The following is a 22,782-nucleotide window of genomic DNA, read 5'->3' on the forward strand; positions in this document are numbered from 1 at the left end:
TGTTTGCATCGTTTGGTCTTGCTCAGTCTTCTCAAAACAAAGCAGTGCAGCAGAAATTCTCAAACTGTTTCCAAACAGACTCTGGCTTTCCAAACCATAGGGATGTTGGCTTCCTTGGCCCTGCCCTCATAAGCGGGCATGGAGAGCCGTCAGGCACAAAGGCAGTATCTTTTTCTGAGCCCTAACAGAGCCTCTTTTTTTTTTTTTCCATTTTTTTTTTTAGCATGGCCTCCTGCCAGGCCAGTGCTCTGGGCATGGAGAGCTTGGACAAGGTCAGGGCACGCTCTGTGCAAGTGGCCATGGGACAGCAGTGGCGGGTGCCAGCAGCTAATGAGTGTGTGCCTGTGGGCGGTGAAGGGAGTTATCGTCTGCTGGTGTAGATGACCTAATTATATTCCCTGCCCCACTCAGCATTCCCAGTCTCGGGCAGGAATGTGACCAGACATAAGCTGATCCTTTCTCTAGCCATGGCTGGAGATCGAGAAGGGGGAGCTGGACATGGCAAGAGCCACAGCCAGTTCAAGTTCTCCGAAAGGTCCCCTGGACAGCCCTGCACCGAAGTCCAGGAGAAACAGAGCTCCTGTTCCCAGCGCTATCAAAGGGAAGATGGGACACACCCTGCAGAGGCCAGGAAACTGCCAACCCCTGCACTGTACTGGGGATGTGGCCACAGATGCCAGTGGGATGGGAAGGTGGTCATGGAGCCCCAAGGAGAGGAGACAAGAGGAAACAGGAAGGAATTGATGGGCTGACAAGAGGTGGGGAATCCTAAGGCTGCCTGAAACTGAAAGCAGTATGAGAGGAGGTCATTTTGTGGGCTGGAGAAGCTGGGCTTCTCTCTGAGAGCATAGTCTGCGTCTGTGCTGTGGGCCAGCATGGGGAGAGCTGAGGCAGCAGTGTCCCAGGGGGGTCATGAGGAAAATATGAGCAAAGCCCAACCATCGTACCTCTCCAAGGCCATTTTAAAAACAGTGGCTGCTCAAGTGTCAAATCAGGAGAGACATTAAAAGCTGTGATCCCATAGTCAGTCTTCTGGCTAGCCCTGGGTGGCTCAGATTTGGTCATTTGGGAGAACATGTTCAAAATAAAACGTTTTTGATTAGGAATGTTTTTGCAGCTTCATAAGAACAGCTTTGGTGACTTGCCAAATGGATGGATAAAGCATCTTCTCATGACATTGCTTTGGCCTGGTGAGAATAATGCTCTCCTTTTAATACTAAGTATTTATTTAACAGGAATTATAAAAGTATTTGATTTAGTATGGAAAAAGTATTCTGACCATGGTATTTCCATATCAACGACACTTGGAAGTTTTGTAGAAATAAAGAGCTTGTCTTGTATCATTTTATGGATACTTTTGGATTTCATTAACTTCAAGTTAAGACCTTGCAGTTGGCAGCATCATGCTCATAGTTCAAAAACAATTTGCATGTTGGATTAATTTCTCACCAGGAAGTATATTTTGTTTGTTCCAAATGAGAAGAGCATTTTAGACCATGTCAGACTATCAGAATTAATAAAACAGAAGCAATCAGAATCATTAATCATATGCAAACTGTTAGAACTTTAATTAAAGTAATTAGAATATGAAAGCTATTGGACAATATTGGAGCACAGATCCCCCTCAAAGAAAGCATAGATCATTCTTTTTAACAATGCAAAAACATACATCTCTGCTAAATACATAAAGAGCACTCAATTTTAATGTGACACATACTTTTATACTTCTGACCTTAGCAGTGATTTAAAAAATGTACAAAGTTGTAACCTTCATTGGTTTCTTTAGAGTTTAAAGAAAACCCACATGTTTAAAGCAAAGCTTTAAATGGTCAGTAAAAAAATGGTCAGTAAAAAAAAAAACCCAAACCAGTAGCTATAGCATGTGTACAAATTATAGAAAGCAACATTTATTTTGACAGAAATCAACTGGAATTCTACAAGTACGACAGAAGATGATGCATGAGGTAACATTTCATTTAAAATCTAGGATCCCTGTACTGTAGTTCCAAACGGTGCTCTGGCTTGACACCTACAGTCCTTGCAAAATTGACTTGTTTAAGTAGTTGAGGATGGCTATTAGGCACACTGCTTTGCATAAAACCACCTTTATCCTACTAAAAGAATTTGAATCTGATGCTGAAAGATATTCTGAAAGACATGAAAACCAAGTGATACCTCTCAGGTGAAATATGCATTTCCCTAGTTCTCAGATTACCTTCAAATTACAGAAGCAAACTGAAAAATGGGGCCTTTTCTGTAGAGAATTTTTCTATAGAGAATTGACCTTAATCCCAATGCAACTTCAGCAAAGTGTGGCCAGTTATTGCTCTTGCCTCTTTCAGCATTGTAAGCCTGTTGAGAATAAGATGCTGTCCTGCAGAATAATCCATGGTCAGAGGGCCACGTCAGGAAAAGATAAGGCTCCCAAACTTCCTTTTCCCTCTTTACTAAGCAAGAGTCTTCAGATTTTGGGCTGCTTTTTTTTAGGATCTTGCTTCCAGACACTACTCCTCGCTCCCAATTATAAAAGTATTTCCATAAAACTAAAAACAAGTCAATTTTAGAGAACCCAAAGGCACAATTAGAACATGCAAATATTCTAATTTTTAGGCATTTCTGTGACACTGTTCCCTGTATTATCCAAGCATCCGTCACCAGCATTAGTGAATGTTATCCTTATAGCACCCCTCTGAGATTGGAGAACCTTCTATCTTTGTAGTCTTATGTTATTAATGGTGGAGTCTGACCTTGCATGATGTGGTCAAAGCTATCTTTGTTCAGAAACTCCATCTCTTTTAAGAGACTTCCTAGGAGTTATATCTACACAGTTTGGTTCTCCTCCATGATAATTTCCTGCTGTGAAGACAAAATAGTCCTCATCTGCTGCTCTGCACTTTAGGTTTTGCTCAACCTTTGTAGTTTACTTCTGGAGTGACCTTGTGGCAGGCTCTGCTCAAGTATGCAAAGACGGAGAGAGCAGGGTGTGTGATACTGGCTGCTCCATTGCAAAAGCTGAGACAGTTTGCACGGTAAAGTTTGTCTTTATCTAGTAACTAGTATCTACTGAGACTGCCTGATAACCTCTCACTAAAGTGAACCTTTCACTAAAGATGATAATAGAATGGGCTAATCTGCCCACCAGTGTGGTCCTTGCAGGGTAACATAGCGCAGGGTGCTTGCAAAAGATGCTTCAACTCATTCATTTGCAGCCGTCTGTCTCTCTCCCCATACACACACTCACTCCTCTACACTCACATGTGCTCCTCCTTAGGCACTCCCAGAAGCTTTCTGTTCCATATAGACCAAACAAGGCTTTCTCAAGCTTGGGAATGCTGCTAGGTTGTGCTGCCAAAGCACCAGGATTTGAGCTTGCTTGCCTTTGTGATGGTGGGGGCCATTTCTGCCCAGTTTGAAAACACAGGTTGAGTTTCGCATCTTGTGCGTTTGCTTTTTAAAAATATACTAGATACTGCAGGTATTTTTATTAAACCTTAAGTAAGTGAAGTGAAAAACTTGTTGATGGTAATAAGTAAGGGTATGTCATCTACAAAAATAGGTCCCTTTAACTTTTATGGAGTTTTTGCTTTTGCAATGTTGTGGTGCTTGCGAAGTCTGAAGATAAAATCAGTTGGTCTAAGTAACCAGTAAATTTGCTGCCTGTAGCCTTCCAGTTGTTTTGTTATAGCTCAGGAGGGATTTTTTTGTTCATCATAATAGGACACAAAAGCAGAGTAACATTCGTGCTGCTTTGGAGAGCAAACTACAAAGTTGAGTAATGAACATTAGTTCCAGGCTCTGCTGTTTTCTGCATGTGTACATACACCTTACTTTCCACCCAGGTAGTATTCTCATTAAAAGTTAATGCAATCAATTTTCTTTTTTTCAGTTCTGCAATTTTTTCTTTGCATTTCTGTTGTGAGTTTTTTTGCTGAATTATGGATAAAGCTGCTGTTCCAATTTTGAAATACATCCTTTCCTAAGAGAGGATTTATATGCTCTCATTTGCAGATAGGCCAAGCCATTTTATTACATAAGTATTGACTTTGCATTACCTTGATTACAGAAAGGAGTTACGAGAAAGGGTAGCTTTTTTTTTAAGCACTGAATGATGCACAGAAAGAGAGATGGGAGGAAGCAGGTAATAGGTGCAATTGCTTACTGTTTTCAGGTGGTTTTGCTTAGAGAGTTAATGGGAAAAGCGCTGAACAGTACTCAAATACTTCATCTGCAGATACAATAACTTATTTTTGCTTTGTCCTTGTTGTGGGCTCCCAGAGGGTGGGAGGGTAATGTACAGCTGGTTCTGCAATATGAACATTTTGTCATCAGCAAAAGAATCTGTGCAGCTCAGATGTTTGCTCATGTGTCTACATTGTAGACCCCTGTTAGGCACTATCTCCTAACCCTGAACCTAAACCCTAAAAAACAGGCAAGCAATCTTAAGTTCTTTAAGATGAAGGGACCCCTCTATGTTCCTGGTTGAATCAGAGAACAATTTAGGCGGGAAGGGGATTGCAGCCAGTTATCTTGTTAAGTCCCCCTCCGCTCAAAGCAGGGCCACCTTCGACATTGGACCAGGCTGCTCTTGTCCAGATGGATTTTAAACAAAATGGACTGCCCCTGTTGATCAGGCTCTCGAACCCATTGTTATACATTCAGTTGTGAAATATGTGAAGCCTACATACTTCAAACTATTCTGTGCTGCTCTGGGGATGCAGTGCTAACTTCGCTGTAAAAGTTTGGGTCATGGTCTCACAGATCACTAGAAAGTAACAAGGTGGCTGGAGTTAAGAAATGAACTTAAATTAACTCAATTAATTCTTAATTTTAAATAAAGACACTCCCCAACTCCTTCTACTTTTTGACTCTCCTTTCCAGCTTAGCAAATGAGAAGTAAAAAACACTCCATCAAAGAAGAGTTTTGTTGTAAGCTACTTTTTAATCACAACGTTACTTGACGTTCAGTCAGCATGACAATTACATTTTCCTTCTCAAAATGCCAACAGACAAAATGAGCCTAGCAGGAGCCTTCAGAAGAAAATAAGGAAATGTCTGAAGACACTGAACTAGGAATAATAGAAAATAATGAGATAAAACCAATAAATTGATTTGAGCAGTGACAAGGCTTGCTAATACTAAGGAAAACTTTCCCCTCAGGATTACAGGCAAAAGACGACCTAGAAATATACTGCCATTCTTTGTTTTACTAAGATAGAGTGTAATCTGTGACTATGAAATGCTGAGACTGAAGCCCACTAACTGTACAATTAATTTCCACGATCTGTGGCCAAAATGCCCTTCTGTGCAAGTCCACGCTCCAAGCTGAGCTTAAAGCTCTGCCCTCATATTTGTCTTTAGCCTTTTTGTTCAGAAGGTGCCAATTACTGAGAAGTCTGGCAATGGTTTTGCTGAGGATTGCATCTATGCACTGACAATTGAACTTGGCTCTCCAAAGAAAATCCACACAGGCTGTCTGAGCCTGAGCTCGGAGCCAGGGCTACCCTGCATCCCATGGCCTTCTGCTGCTCTGCAGGGCTGCCACAGCTTGCGACCACACTTGGACCAAGTTTGCTGCTAAGCTGACAATTCTGCCTTGTTTCATGATGCTGTCAGGCTGCTATACAGTGTGTTGCAGAGCACAGAATAAATCGGGAGCTCTTCATTCCTCCACCTGGTACTCTGCCACAAGCCCCCACAGCCTGCTCTGCACTGTATCCCCTCCACAGGAGGTTGCTCCCTCAAAAAAAGATGGCTTGCTGCACTTGAATTCTAGTAAAAAACCAAATATGAATGGGGGAAGGGAATCCTAACATATTATGGTTTAGCTGGTATTTGAGAAATGCCAATTTGATACCAAAATTGGGATAATTTTGTCTTTTGTTTAATTAATATTTATGTGATGTTTCCTTAATTCAAACCTGCCAGTTACTCAGAAACAGGAAACTATGTAGTGCCTCCTCGCCACACATTATAAAACCTGCATGCTGGTTTATTTCTACTTGAATCATCTTAAGATGTTTCATACTCTTCTCTCTGAAGAGTCTTTCACTTGGAAACCAAAATACTTAGAAGTGGTGTTTCATGGACACACTTCCTCATCCTTCAGTCCCTCTATAGGGCAGCTGAAAGGGAAATGGCAGCAGCCACAGCTCTGGTGTTTTCTACCCTTTGATTCCCTCATATCCACACCATGCTGTTGTATTCAGGATGGGTATACATTACCCGTAAGATTTTCAACATGTCCTCTTTCTCTCCCATTCCAGCTTACTGATCTAAATCATGCTTTAGCTTACTGGTATAGGTCTGCTGTTTTATTTACTCTTTCATGTAGCTTTAAACTGCAGTTTTTAAAAATGGCTTAGTACTAGTCCCACATTAAAATCATGTTTAGACTTGTTTGTGTTTAGACTTCCTTGTTCCAATGAACTATACAGAGGTTGTAATAAAATTGCCTGTGCAACACTCTCGTATACACACTTATATACATATGCATGGCCTTCCAGTAGACTAATCCTGCAATTATCCTCAGGTAACAACCAGCTGCACTCAACCCTGTGCCAACCATGCCACAACGACAAAACCTCAGTGAGAGACAGAGCCAATACTGCTGCCACGCCATTCTCTACACTGTCCCACACTTCACTGAGGATGCTGGCAGTGGGGTTGGGATGCTCGAGCTGCAGGATGCTCGATTCCCGTTGCCACCTTGCAGCCCAACACGAAAGTATGCCTGACAATTCTGGTGCCTGGGCCTGAAAGCATCCTTTCTCCCCTCTTTTTAAGCATGAGGCGCCATCCCACAAAAGCAGGCACTCCTGCCTTCAAAAGGTTTCTGTTCATGTGCCGTGGCCTGCCCTGAATCAGCTGCATTCATCAGCTAACCCTCCGTCTCAGGCTGCTCCTCTCTGGCTGCAGATTTGGTGAAACACTAAGCAAGAGCCAGATATAAATCTCCTGCTCAAAAGAAATATTTAGCAGCAAAATGAGTAGAAAACAAAAGACTTCTCTGTTACTTACCCAATCCTCTCACTCAGGGTGGCTCTATCTAACAAGCAGGGAACTGAGCCCTCCTGCCTGGAATGGCTGCGCCAGGGGGATGGGGAGCAGGACTGCTCCATGCCTTGGGAACCCGCTGGTGCACCCAAATGGCCTCAGGCACTGGCTGAGAAATGCAGAGCTTTGTGCATCGAGTCCACGGCTTGTTAAGCGTGAGAGCCTGCTTAAAGCAGTGAGGGAAAAACCTGGAGTGTTTCCTGTTAATTCTGAAAAAGGAAAGCTCAAGACAAGTTAACACAATTTTGCAAATGTATTAAAAGCCGAGGAACATTAATCCACAGCTTATCAGTGTTCTGCTCTTATTTCCCACTGTGCAAATTGTTCTGCAACATGAGATGTAGGATGAAGATCAACATTTTTCCGCTTTTTATTGTAACTTCGATTGTATAATTCAGTCTGGAAAGGCCAAGTCTCCACATGAATTCATTGAGATGACTGCGCTCCAGCTCTCTGACACAGAAACGTAACATGTTTCTATTGTAAAATAATTACCACAGAGATAGATAACCATTTCATAAGCAACAGCACAAGACAGAGACAGCTAAGCCATTTTACTAGAACTCAGGGAAGTCCTTTTCGAAAGGCAAAGGTGCAGAACCAGCATCTGCCTGAGATACTCGAATCAGTAATGCTCTGACTGGGGCTTTGGCCATAGAGGATGGCTGCTCACTCCCAGCCTGTAACTCATCAGACTGGCTGTTTCACCAGTCCAGCTAATTTGCCACTGACTGGGAGCTGGAGCAGCAACATTTCAAGTGGTCACTGAAGCTCCTGCCAACAGTACCCAGAAGCATAACCAGTGCCTGCAAGGGACAGAAGAATAGCAACCTGGACATACCTCTTCCTGCTGAGAACCCTGCCTGTCCCCCAGCGAGCACCTGAACCAGCACGAGGGGCTGGCTTGGAATCACTCGCTGCAGAAACGTCATCACATTTTGTTAATCCAGCAGAGCAACGAAAAGAAACACATGACCTGCAGGAAGCAGAAAGCGATGCAATGCACGTGTCTTTATGTCACTGCTTAAATTCTCACACAAATCCCACCACTCCTGTGCTCATTCAGTATCTTGCAAAATAAAGGACTAGTGAGTATTACCCACACAATTGAAAATTTATCTTTTACAATACCATTAGTTTATCTCTGTGTGACCAATAATTCAACTTTAGTGTTTGTTCAACTTTTATGTAAAGCACAAGCCTCCATGTTTTCCTTTAATTTGTTTTCAATTTTTTACTTTTTGGTGCAATTACTATCTTGAAACCTACATTGGTAATGCTCAACATTTTTCAAAAATACTGCTGTTTGAATTTTAGTCATGTACCAAAGAAATATTACACAAAAATATTTTCTTGCTTCATCTCTACAGTTCCTGAAAAACTGTATCTTGTGGACTTGAATACAAATGTACTGGAGAAACCAAAACTACGTGAATAGAGGAGACCTCAAATGGCCACTGTGATCTGTAACAGTCTATATACACATTATATACACAGGATTGTTTGAGAACCTGTATTCATGAATGTGTACAGACTACATTCTGCACACATAACTTTGTCTGAGGGGTTTTTTTAAAATTTTGTTTTAAACTACTGTCAAAACCAGGATTTACCCCATGGTGGCACAGAAAAACGTGGTAAATGGATTTAGTCTTACCATCCTAGGGCCACTGCTCATTAACTGAGAAGTGAAGTTGCAAATCTGTTAGTTAACACAGTAATTTCTACCTTTTTTTCTTATTGCATTTGCACATGTAACAAATTGGTACAAATGTTTCCGATAAAATGTAAAGTTCATTGATACAATGCCTTTCATGATGGCCATAACTGGTTACTAGTCAACTCTGTAGTTTTGTAGAGACATTTTTAGCTGAACTTGGAAAAATAGGAAACATATTGTAGTTTAAAATAAATGTACATAATATACAATATATATATATTTATACACATGTGTATGTCTACATACACATATATTGATAAAACATTTAAAGTAATGTTTAGTTTTGATCAGTTCTCTGAGTGCTGGGACTACCTGGCAAATAAATCTAGGAATTTGTCCACAATTAAATAATAATTTCCACAACTTAGAAAAATATACTTTTACTAAATAAGGTTTAAATTAACTGGTTTATGGATATAGGATGGAGGATAATGGTTTCCAGACTCTGACGTGATTAAATCTGAAAGAACCCAAGGTACTACAGACCGGTAATGAACGCTGCCCTGCAGCCAAACACAGAAGAGCACAGAAATACAAGCTGCTGCCGCAGCCATCATCAGTGGCACCCAAAACCTCCCTGGTCATCTCTTACACAGGCTTCATTTCCACCCGACTTGAATCACCCACCCGACCTCACGCTCTGTTATTTAACCCACTTCAGCCACAGCCACACAGCGCCCGCCGCCTGCTCCGTGCACAGCACTGGAGGACTGGTGTGAGCAGCTCCCAGCTCCCACATAATGCCTGCCTTGAGAGCAAACATATAAACAAAGTCCCTAATTATCAACTTGGAGGACCACCAGTACTTGAGATTCACCATACGGATTTTGACCTACTGCATAGGTAAATATATTATAGCAAAACATACATATGAGTGTGTGTGCCATGTGTATATAAGTATATATACATATACACACACGTGATTATGTGTATCTCTATATAAAAAATTTCATCGAGCTATGTGTAGTAACGTGATATACCATGGTATCCTGCATATGTTATGTTTGTTTTTTTTTTAATATAGAGGCACCAGAAATAAGTATATAGAGCAAATCAACCTTTAAAAATTAAAGTTAGATCAGTGGACAAGAACTTTGGTAAAGCTTATCAATATTTATTTTTGTTTAATTGAAATACAGTTGTAGTTTATCAGTTGCCATCACCCTCTTCAGAAGAGGATAGTGCCTGCTCTTTTTCCCTAAAGAAAATTATATGTAAGGTGGGGCTTAATGATTCAAGAAAATTCTGAATTAAATGTTTACATTTTTCAAAAGATTATTATCTTTCTGCTGGAATGAAAGCTAAATAGAGTTCTTGTCCTGTGTGTACTTTATTTATCATATACATACATACATATATAAATATATATGTATGTATGTCTCTGTTTATGTACCTGTGTGTGTATATATACATCCACACACTTTTAATACGAGAGAGGAACCTGTTTTTCTCCACGTTGTATGTGGAGACTTACATGTTCCTCCCTGTCTTTTACCCTGTGCAGTATAAGCTCTAGTGACGAGGCCAAACAAAAAGATATAGTTCACCATAGTATATTAGTTTATGTAGCAAAGTCATTTTCAAGCAAGTAAAATAAAGCTCTGTATTCCAACTTCTTTTCCTTTACATTTCTCATGAAGAAAAGGAAGGAAAAGGAAAGAGGGGAGGGAGAAGGATTATGGCAGTAGCATTGAGCCAGTGGCACGTGCCAGTGTGCACGTGTGAGCGTGCAAGTGCATGCCCATACACACGCACACACACACATGCACAGAGAGCAGGGCTTTGGTTGACAAATGCAGATTGTCCAGAGAAGGTAGATGCATAAGTAAGGAAGACTCTACAGTGATGCAATTGTATCTTTTATGTTTGCATGGAGTGAGAAAACAAATTCAATTGGAAAAAAAAAATAAAGAAGCAAAGACCTCTTTTTAGGTCCCTCATCAGTGAGAGCATACTCAGTATGCTAGAGAATTTATCTGAAACCTTTTAAATCAAGGCCTCTTTATTACAAAAATAAAAATGAACAAACGAAAAAGTATGAGAGACGACAAGATGCTGAAGTGTCACTCCAATCGTCCCTGCAGAGAACAATTGCATCCCATTTATTATTCATTCTCTTCTCTCATTTCTACGATGTCTGTCATTTCCTCCGTGTGAGGCATGTCGGTCATTGCAGAGTCTTCACCTTCTACAGCTGTCTCATTCTCATTCCTCTTCTTTTTCTAGATTGAAACAAGCATTCAGACACCTATCAGTAAGTTGTGCATGAACACACTCCAATGAACTTTCTGCACCTGGGAGTAGTGAGGTGGGAACCTGGTTTGTTTAGAGTATTTTAGTAAAAACTAGAATATTTGTGTCATATTTGTGGCTTGTCACTAATAACTTGGATTAACTTAGAAGATTTTCATAACCTTTCTGGGGCTCAGCTTTCTCCTTTCTAACATAAATGCAATCATAGAGGCTTTCTTATGCTAAGCAACATCCAAGACAGGCTTCAGCCATGACTGGAGGGAAGAGAGCATCTGGAATCTTTTACATCACAGACTTTTTATTAAAAAAAACAAAAACCAAAAAAACAAAAACAAACAAAAAACCAAACCAAAACAAAAAACCCCAACAAACAAAAAACCCCACAAACAAACAAAAAAAAACCCCAAGCCAACAAAATATGGGAGAACAAAAGCTGCTCTAGGGAATGAAACAGAGGTGGCAACCTAATTTCTCAAATTTCAAACTTCAAGCATTTTACAAGATGCGAACGTTCTGGCTTTTCTTGGTACTGCCAGTCCACTGTGATCCTCCACCCAACCAAGGCCAAGCAATATTAGAGTATTTTTGGCTAGCAGGAGCAAGAGGTCATTCAAGAGTCCTATGATTCATCCAGGATGTCCTGGATTAGTAAAGCTAAGAAGCGTTCAACCCCCTACAAAACAAGTTGAAGCATCTGTTCCTTATTACCCACTTCTCAGCAGGCTGACTAGTATTACAGAAAACAATTGGACAGCTGACAAAATATCCCCCCCACAGGTATTATTGATTCAGCTGAGCTGGGCACATCAGAATTTCAAAATTTCAGAGGTGCCTACAAAACACTTGATTTGCAGCTCTCAAACTATAGGTGAAAGCAACTTGGTGCATAGAGCTACTGGTTGGCTCTGCCACTGTCACACTGAATAAAGAATAAATTAGGTTGGCACAGTTATTACTACTACTACCTGCACTCACCACTGTAAAAAATGAAGCACCTGGCCAGAAACACTCTATGAACTATGACTGTAACAAACAAGCAATGAGGACATTAGTCCAATTTTGTGAAACCACAGGCCAAGAACAGGCCATTTCAGAGTCTACAGGTTTTACTCTTTGGTTCTCAAGAAAAATATGACAGACTGATCATGACAGAGATCATGATTCTTCTACTGTCTTATGAACCTTGACATTTTGATCTGCTGCCATGGCCTGCACTGTTAATACATATCAAAACTGATTTTATGTTGTTCCAATACAAGGCTTTTAGATATTCCATCTTCTGTACTTTTTTCCAAAAACACGAGTGGTGGATATCTCCATTTGGCACTTCATAAGATGTCTAATTAAGAAAGAAACATTCACTGCATAGATTACATTTTCTGCTTCCACCCACAGAGGTGTACTATGGAATGAGGTACACAACCATGCTGTTTCTGCCCAGAGTCAGACCTGGTGCCCTACACAGTGCCTTGAATGTGTAACTGGAAGGACACAACATGCAGGCACTGTGATGTACCCAGTCACCCAGACAATATTTATCCTGCGTTTGAACGTAATTTAGTGGAATATTCTTTGAAATCCATGTATCACTACTACTCTGTACATGCAGGGTTGTAGTGTGTGAAAAATATAAAAATATGCCAGGGAGAAAACCTCCCCTGTTTAATTATTTGTAAGCTGTTATTATCAACTGCTGCAGGAGTATATCTTGTTTTAAACCACTTCTCTAGATGGCAAAAGTACATAAGCAACTGTACTTTTTGTCCATTTTCAGCAGAGCTATTTTTATAATGAAATAGAAGTACACAGAGATATATATGTATACACCACGTAACACATCCCATGGCAGGGGAGCTAGAACTAGTTGGAACTTTAAGGTCCCTTCCAACCCAAAGCATTCTATCATTCTGTGATTCTGTGATTCTATGATTATATATGTGTGTATATATATATATATACACACACATATACAATAAGAAGCTTGGACGAGTAGTTTCCATGTCTACATAAAAATGCTATGTTGTACTGTAGTAGTAGATATACAGTGCAACACAGGTGGTGGTAAGGACATGCTACCCATGATACATGTGTTTTGAGGAACAAGAGGATCACATCAGACCAGCACGTCCCATGGCCTGAATGATCACTAGCAGCTGGAGGGTACCTTTTGGTTTTATTTCAACTCAAAGAATTTCCAAGTTGCACACTCCTGAGACCAAACAGGGAAGCAAACCAAGTTCAGTAAGTGGGGATGCCGGTGAGTTACATTTCAAAAGCGTACTCCTAATCTGAACTAAAATCCACTGTATTCATCAACTGCTTTCACCAGATCCTGTAGAGCCAAATTCTTACCTGTTTCCGATAGACATAACAGGCTGCTATTGCAACCATGGTGGATTCTCCTACAAAACCAGCTAGAAGGGATCCTACTCCAAGAGTGGCTCCATGAACTCTGTAGGTGGCATAAAAAGAAAGCAGTCATGGTAGTGTTAGAATACATGATTTGTAATTATATTTTCACTGGCATATAGAACCAGTCTGTTGTTAGAAATGTTTTCTTCAAAGATATAATACATTGGCAAAGAGAATAACCGGCATTTTAAAGGACTTGTTTGTTTCTTAATGGCTACACTGTTTAGTACTAGAAGCACACTGAATCTAATTATGGACTAAGAATTTAAGTCTTGTACAGAGTGCTGTAGAATAGATTATTTAACTTATAAACAAGATATTCTTCCATTACTTTTCTTAACAATGCACTTAAAAACATGGAAATAAATTCCCCTTAGGATACGTTTTTGCCTCTGATATTTGCGTATATTTTTCAAATGGGACATAAGTACTGTGCCTGTCCAGAGCAGTCACACTTGTAAATTTGTAAAGCTTCTTTTTTCAGAAATTGACACTTTAGCCTTTATATCATGGTTAGTACTTGGGGAAAAAAGTCTGAGCTATGCAAATTCAGCTATAAAGTGACAGGGAACAGGAATGAAGAGGAACACAAACCCATCAGTTTTGTGAAAAATAATGATTTACCCTAAGTAAGGCAGTACGATGAGACTAGTGATGAGGACGATAATCCGCAGCACTGAGCTGGGTGCCAACACAAATGTCTTCTTCAGAGTCATCAGCCAACCAGTCAAGTGCGCTCTGACAGTCACTGTTCAGAAACAGGGAAAGGGGAGGAGGTGAGGAGAAAAGGAGGCAAGAGTAGTAAAAAAAAAAAGTCAGTCATCTCATATGCACCTCTTTCATGCAGAGAGCATGAAAATTCAAATCAGAAATAATCACTGTGAAACTTGTTGGTAACTTTGCACACTGGGAAACCCTATTAGAAAGGAAGTAAATCTTGTATCCAAATTGCTTTAATATATTGATTTGGGGAAAACAAAGAAACAAACAAAAAAGGCACTTATGGACAGCAATCCAAGAGCTGCTCTCTTATAATCCATTTAATAGATGGTCCATTCTTTTTCTTCATTTAAAAAAAAACTATCCCCTTCCCTAAAGAGAAGTCACATCAAAGAAAATTTTCCATCTGTTGTGGTACATGGTGTAACAGTCAGGCACGAAAAAAGATATCTATATGTACCTATTCTTCTATTTGTAGCTTACCTTTATTACAAAACGGTCTTGTCATATAAGCAGAAAACAACACATGATGTTGCATTTAATTACAGAGCTAGAAATTTTTTGAGGAGAAACATTTCAATTATTGCTGTCAAGCTTGTTTTGCTCTTTGATAAGAGTATTAACTTTTATTATGTATTGTTTATGCTCTGTATCTGAAAAAGCCACTGGGTCTGTCAGCAGAAGTGGAGACTAATGGAGATGATGTTAATGTGGAGGTGGTCCTAGATGCTATTCCAAACAGTTACTCTCAGTCTTGGCTCTCATGTATCACTACTGCCATTCATGTGTTTGTTCCTGGTCAACTACAATAGAAAGAATTCAAGCTTTACTTTTGACAGTCAGAAATCTGCCCAATGACTGATGCTCTTACTGCAAGATTTGTATCTTGACTACTAATGTAAATAGGCTAGGTCTCCACCACCTTCAATACAAACAGCTTCGATACTTATGCTAGGCATGCATTTAGCCACACTTGTATGTATAGCCGTGCCAGATTCTATAACCATACCTCACTGTTGGTTTGGTTTCAAGGTTACAATTTTTTTTTTTTTTTTTTTTTACCTGGAACTGGAAAGAAGGAGAAGATGCGCAAAGGAACGACACACAGCTCTGCAAAAGCGAAGTCTACTCCAATTATGTCAACTAAAATCTTCTCTGACACATTTGGCGTCCAAAACATCACAAAACAGAGCTAGGAAAAATTAAATTAAGAAATGTTTATGTTTCAGAAGGGAAGCACAGCAAAAGATAGTTCCTCCTGGACTAACTTACTGATGAGTAGATAACTCTACTAATGATAAATATACATACTGTATATTTATATTTAGCTTGCATTCAAATACAGATATATGTAAGAGAGAGACATGTTAACTTCAGAAGCAATTCCTACCCTTCATGTTCCTCACATGAGACTGATGCATATAGGAAGAATTTTTATGATTCCTGCGAACAGTTGTACTTGAATGGTCTAATTGTTATAAAAACAGTAAGAACTTGATTTTTACAGCATTTGCTCTGGTTAAGACATTCATATTCCTAAACAGATTATCAAATGTTTTAGTAACTAAAGATTTGAAGTCCTGAAAGACCCAGAAATCTGATCTAAATCTAGGACTAGGGGTTTAAATGTGCTGCTGATGGCCGCACTCTCAATATGCAATATGCCTGATAGCAAGGCAAAGGTGTTAGCACAGTCCTGCAGACACAGTGCCCTCAGGCCACAAATCCATGAAGTCTTGTTATTTTCATTGAAGAGTGTGCTGTTTAGTCCACACATGAAAGGAAAACTTCCATGAAAAACCCATTACAAATGGTACAGCAGTAGCACATACTGTTTAATTTTTTCGTCAATACTGAGGCAGGACTTCTGAGCTGAGGGGGCTGTTGGCGGCTGGCAGGTCTGGCTTCAGTTCACTCACTGAAGAACAGTGCTGACAGCCCTTACAGGACTTCCCCCATAAGAAGGGGTACCTGGCATCCCTTCAAGTATAACTACTTTGTTATTTAATTTGGTTTTCTGATTTTAAAATTATTTCTTCCTGTTATTCTTGTAGTAAAGTGGATGTTAAGAAAGCGAGCTGAATGAATGGTGTAAAACTTGGGACCTTAAATGCTCTGGCACTCTTCTTGTCAAGTTACAAACCAGCGTACCAGGTAAAATACACACATTGGCTGTACAATACAGTCTGTAAAACTCAGTAACCACTCTGTTATAATTCAGCCTACAACCTAGTATCCTAGTATCTAGCTCTTCTCTTTTTATCCAGTTGTCACACGCCTGTGTGTTCAGATGGTTTTTAAACCTAGTCTTTGAAGTCCTACCACCTCCAAGACAGCTGGGATTTTACTCTCATTCTTTGGTTATGTGCCAGAAATTGTCCTTTCTGTCCAGCCTACAAGCACCCAGACCTCATTAGTTTCCCAAAGCCTGTCACCGAGTGGCCTGTGGGAGGTCTTGCGTTCTGACCACTTGTGTGGTGAACAAAACATTTCACCTTCCCGCAAAAAGGCTCATCTTCAGTTTTTCCACTTCTTAGGGTATGAACCACTATTTATTTTTCAAAATTGAATGTTTTACTTGACTAATCTGATGCTGTCTTGCAGTCTATCTTCATTACCTATACAGAGAACAGCAAGTGGAGAAAGGTAAGAGCAGAAGACGAACTGAGCACTGCTCTCTCCCTACCAACCTACTTGTACAGGGTACAATTGAAGCAGAGGGGACAATCCAGAGCAGAGAGGTTGTGTGCTTGAGAATTCAGTTATTAAAAAGTAACTGTACAACAACAGAGTGAATTCTTTCATTGTTGGAGGCACCATTAGGCACCATTGGTCACTGCAAATGACCTGTAAAGCAGTAGTACAGGGAATATTTTGTCAAATCTTTCTTCAAAGTCCAATAAACAAAATGAGATACAAAGATGTCCACTCTTCAACTATAATTTGCTCTTTTCATGAAAGCAAAGACCTTTATACTGCTTAATCGTACTGCGCAATGCCATTAGTGTCCTACTGAGCAATATAGTTACTGGTACTGCGAGATTCCATACGTGTATGCTAACAGCAGTCTGCCCACTGCTAGCAAAAGGCAAATAAAGCAGCCTTTCCTTCTTCAACAGCTGCTTGAAAGAATATTGAACATGGTTAGACAGGCAAGCAAATAAGTGACCAAAGGAATTGTCCTTAATCCTGCTCTCTCTGAAGTTAAGGTTTGCTTCTGGCCTTAATAAGAACAGAGTTAATCTCCACCCAGCTCCCCTGGGAGGAAGGTCAGTTAGCCAGTGAGAGGTAATGACTTATACCTAGGTGGTATGTGGTCATTCCTCCTCAGCTGTTGCTGCAGTATTCCCCACCCACCCCCCCAGCCAGCACAGAGTTGGTGCTGATAAATGACTTCAAAGAGCACTTCTTACATAGCAGCTGGTAGGAAAAGACAGCAGTGACTACTAAACTCAAGAAGAAGCAGTTTGAGGAGGTGAGGCATAGCAGCATAAGGACCTTCTATTTCTGTCTCATCATGCTCCCACCTTTTAGTTGCAAAATTGATAACTGGTTTCATTTTGTTCAGAGATTCCTCCATGTCCTCTTATGAGCAGCTACTCACAGGACACAAAGCCTCAGGAAAACAAATTAATGCTTTGCATCATACAAGCCCTCCGCAATTTAAATCCTAGATGCTTGCAACTTGGGAAGCTTCCATACTATTTCAAAGACAAATTTAAAATGTGGAAAAAAACCAGGCTCTACTTCAGGAAAAGAGTAACACTAAACATGTAAAGGAGGGAAGGTATTTCAGCTGCTGATTTTATTACAGATGAGATTAATTGAAAGTAGGATGAAGTCAGCTTTTTTGTGATTCTGAGTGGTCTATATGATGTTTGGCATTACCTTGGTAAAAGGTGAAGCCTGATACGAGACCAGAGAAGATGGTAACAGATGAAATAATGCAAGCAGTCCAGGAAAACTGGGACTGTGGCACAGACAATTAGAGACTTCCTGCGACTCAGATCAGGAAAGATTTAAAGAAATAGATTTACCTATGGCACGCTTCCTATCTTTTAATTTAACACTGTTTTCTCCTCCCCCTTGTGTTTATCTGCATGTCTGCAAGGTTAAAAATAGAATAAATGGCTTGGGTAGGGTTACAGCTGTACTTTCATTTAATATAATCAAGAGACGAAGCCTAAGCAGTGAAAGCTTCCACAGAAGCCAGCAACGCACATGCATAGTGGCACTGCAGCTCCAGGCTGCAACTGCAGTTAGCTGTTGAGTGTTGTACCTGGCAACGCTGCTGAGGCTGAAGCATGTTGATGCTTTGGGAGTAAGAAATTATCTTGTGGAGTTCTAGCAACAGAGTTGATTGAATTCCTGTTTTATGGTATGAGTGCAGCATGGTATTAAAGGATAGTTTTGTTAAAGCCTTTGATCATTTAACCAGAACTTCAACTGAACAGTGATGAGTACTTTAAAAATACAGGAAAAAATGAGGGAATAAACTGGAGAGTGGAATGCTACCAAGAATAAGCAGGTCTGTAAAAAGACAGTAGTATTTATTATAGTGATGTTATCTCTGTATCAACAATAATAAGCTAAGAATTTCTGAAGGTGTTTTAATAATTTGAACTGATCTTAAGTGTTATGATATTGGTAATTGTTCTACACTAGTAAAATTTGAAAAAATTTACTAAATATGTCAATAATTCACAGCACCGTAAGAAAATCAGTACAGCTGTACTAGAGCAGATCAAAGGTCCAGCTAGATTAGTACTGTCTCCCTGCTAAATGTCATTGGGAATTGCTGAAGGGAAGGGCACAAAAAGTGTAGCATGAGATGCCTTTTCCCTGTCTGCGTGGATTGAGCTCCTGGCAGTTATGCCTTCAGGATTTCAGTAATTGTGATGCACCTTCATCCCATGCAGCATTATGTTGTACATGCAACATATCTAATATCAGTGGTTTTTTCCATCCAGCTGTGCATTAAAGTAAGTAAAAAACCCTCTCACTTGTGCCTTAGATATTATCCTCAAGGAGCTGTGCTTACTTTTATGTGGAACTTGGCTATTCTCAGCTAACAAGTTCAGTATCTAAGCGTATTAAAAAGCCAAAATTAAAAACTTCTGCTGTCGCCAAGCCTGAGAGAATGAACCAAACCTTTGTTTCAGTATGGAAAGTATGAAACTGCTAGTGTTCAGTTTAACTCCTCTTTAATCTCTTAAGTACACTTGAGGCATTTGACTTCCACAAATGATTGTGATGAAAGATTGTTCATGAGATTTTTGTTTCAGAGGCTGCATGCATGAGTTTGAATGCTTCTAGTTTTTGAAAACTAAGTCTTTTCATAGGCCTTGCATCTCCTGGAAACTATTTCCATTTATTCTGGTTGCTGACAGGGATTACTAAACCTCAGAGACTCACTATATAATGTATTATAACACATTATGCTAATAAAGGCTATTGTCATGTGTATAGTAACCTGCAGTGTGCTAGACTGATTTGCTTTTTGGCACTTCTGGAAAGTTGCTTGTCTTTTGGGACATTCATTGATAAATATAAGGCACAAAAGAGTATTCCAGTGAGCTATGAACAACAGTACAGATTTTCTAGACTTCAGTGCAGTCTTCAGTTAGAAGAAAAACTGTCAGAGATACGGTATGGCTCTATGTTCCTCAGAAAGAAGCTATGGAATCCAAAATGGATGTTTTTAAAAAGAGGTTAGACATGGACTCATGGAATGAGTCTCAAATAATAGATTTTACCATGGAAAATGGTTAACCTGTTTAAAGTTATTCTGTGATGAAATGCAGTTCATATTTTGCTCCTGCAAAAAAATTTCTCAGCAGATATTTCATATAATTTGTTGAATTTATTATATTTGCAGAAGTACGGCTGTACAAGAGAGGTGTTTTACCTTCAAAACATTGTTCTATGTATGTACTGAGGATTATATTTTAACTAATTTAATGTACACCTTGTTCATGACCTCTCTATTCTCATTTATGCTACATTGTGCCCAGTGAGGCCAGAGGAAATCTATTTTACATCTTATTACACATCTCAGGTTTGAATTGCACCTCATATCTTTGAGATAGTATCAGTTAAGTTTATCACTCCTATTCATACGATTTTGCCTTTTGAACTGTGCAATAAACAAATCAAAAAGTAGCCTGAGTCTCATACAGTCAGATCTCCCGATTTGCCAAATATCTCCATGGCCCCCTTCTTTCTCACGCAGACAGAGAACTTCCATAATTCTGTCTCCTTTCAGAGCTTGTATCACACAATATAAACTGATCTCAAAGACACATTTCTGAAGTCAAGAGAACAGCTTGTTTTAACTTGCATCAGTGTAAAATGATGAATTTGCCTCCTCTGTACAACATCTTATTTTGCAAGATGCTGGAAAAAATTGTTTAATAGTTAGTGCTGTTTTATGGCTATTTCAAATCCATACCTTCATAGACCTTGAAAATTTAGTTCTTTAAATGACTATGTAGTACTGGGGCTTGTCACTCCAAAACTTTCTCCAGCAACTTACTGTTGGAGGAAACTGCACTTTGCATGTTTATGAAGAATAGAAGTAACAATGATTTTTACCTGTTAACTACTTACTAGTACTGAAACAACAGAAATAGTTAATAGTTAAGCCCCTTTTCAGACTACGGTTGAGATGTGTTTATGTGTTGAATTTGGGTGTGCAACAGAACACAAAGTCTTAATACCTCCTGAAGCAAGCGTGCCACTATGGAGTCTCTCAGGTAGTTGAACAATACATAAAATGTTCAGCAGGGTTCTTATGAAGGAAGGCAATGCAGCTACTCATCAATTTACACAAATAAAGGATTAGTGTGTTATTGTGGACCAAGAAATCAAAAAGTCTAGGTTTTATCATAAAGGCATTATTCCCTGTTGACAGGAAATCAGTTTACCACGAAAATAACCAATTAAAAAACTTCTTGCCTTTAAAGACTCAAGGAAGACTCATGCAGAATCATATGGTATCTTTACTGTAAATCATGTCAGAGAGCAGTCTTTGCAAAGCAATCTCAGTTTTGGCACTTTTGAGGAATTTTTGATATACAGCAAAAAACCTAAATTCATCATCCCAAATTGTTTGAGGCTTTGAGGCATTAAAGGTTGCTGCAGTGTGATGCTCTATTGAGATACATTATGAGGTGTGCTCATGTTCCCTGTAACTCAGAAGAAGGTCCTTTTCTTGTACGGGAAATGTAAGGTTTTCAGGAACAGACTGTCCAAAGCCCCAGGGATCATGTCCTGACCTCACAATGAACAGTGCTTTGAGCCAAAGGCTGGACCTGAGGCCTTTCCAACCTGAACAATTCTGTGATCCCATGACGCAAAAAGCTCTGGATCTGAGAGCAGTAAAAATGTCAGACCACAGATGTATTTGAAAGTGATTTAGCATAATACTGATGACTTGAATCACAAGGGCATTCTCTTATAATTATTATCCCTCAGGCACATGCAAGTCAGCATAGATTTCTGTGAACTTTGTGTTCTGTGAAAGGGGTGTAAAGCTGAAATAAGCCATCATAAAATTTATCAAGCAGAGGAGGAACAAAAGGAACCAGAACCTGCCTGTGGAAACACTCCCTAACTTCTTATCTCTTCCTGAAACAACTGGTTTACACATATCTAAGTCTCTCCCTGTCTTCCCTAACTTTCCTTATAGTTTGGAATGATGGAGCACTATGTTTTCAGAAATAAAGCTACAGCAAGCAGCTGCACAAATCACTGACACTCTAACAGTATTAACACGATGCCACATCTGCTTTCCCCCCAGCTGCTGCTGAAAGTAATTAGGTGGTATTTTTCAGGCTGGGTTGGGTCACTAAATTGTTTAAGGTAGTCATTATATCTCCCCACTGAATTTTGCTGCTTAAGTGTTTTACAGAAAGCAGGATATTTTACTGAGTACAGCTTCACTTCTAAAAAGCTCGAATAAACCAAAGCTGGCAGATTCCTGAGCCCTCTCTGAAAATTGTTGATGTAACAACTTAGTAATTTTCTTCTGTCCTGAGTTTTCTGCAGCCTTTGCTGCTTCTTACTGCGATTATGGAGTATGAGCAGAAACATGCTGCAGTGACAATTTTTGACGCTTCCTCTCCTGCTTGCTCCAGCCACTCACACAGAATAGACCCTTTGTGTGAAACCTGAACAATCACGAAGGAGACATCAGTCTCCACCTCACTGGAGCAAACAGGAAGCCCTTGTTCCAGGGACAAAGGCTCAGTGCAGTACCATGGATGGGACAAGGTCCTGATGAGGATTTCATAAAGTCTGCCTCTGGTGGTCCAGCGTCTTCCTGAGTAGGCAGGAATGGTTCCACTCACGTCTGAAATAATTTTTACTGAGTGGGAACTAAACCTGACCTTGAAAAGGTAAAGAGCTGCTTGAGCTAATGTCTACCGATATGCTGTTTTTGAATTGTTATTTCTGTGCCAGCAGCCTGAAGATAAAAAAAAAACAATCTAGGAGTTCAGAGATGGGCAAAATCAAAGCAGCGAAAACAAATTCATCCATCGGATGAATAGTATTATTCTAAAAGCTGTCCTTGGCATCTGTATAGTGTATGACAGTAAAATCAAAATAAAGTGGATTTAGTC

The 22,782-nt window shown here is 39.8% G+C and overlaps 1 protein-coding gene across 1 annotated transcript in view; it reads right to left on the reverse strand.

The window, feature by feature from the left end:
- Positions 1–4,919: 4,919 nt before the first annotated feature.
- Positions 4,920–22,782, reverse strand: part of ANKH (ANKH inorganic pyrophosphate transport regulator) — a 104,811-nt gene continuing 86,948 nt past the window's right edge. Inside the window, exons 9-12 of the mRNA XM_027739006.2 lie at positions 15,221–15,350; positions 14,063–14,186; positions 13,379–13,478; positions 4,920–10,995 (exon numbers count right to left, since the gene is read on the reverse strand). Coding sequence (XP_027594807.1) covers positions 10,879–10,995; positions 13,379–13,478; positions 14,063–14,186; positions 15,221–15,350 — 471 coding nt within the window. The 3' untranslated portion in view covers positions 4,920–10,878. The remainder of the gene's footprint in view (positions 10,996–13,378; positions 13,479–14,062; positions 14,187–15,220; positions 15,351–22,782) is intronic.

Source organism: Pipra filicauda, unplaced genomic scaffold (genome assembly GCF_003945595.2).
Source record: "Pipra filicauda isolate LSUMZ 115617 unplaced genomic scaffold, ASM394559v2 scaffold297_size1274073_pilon, whole genome shotgun sequence".
In the NCBI taxonomy this organism is placed as follows: Eukaryota; Metazoa; Chordata; class Aves; order Passeriformes; family Pipridae; genus Pipra; species Pipra filicauda.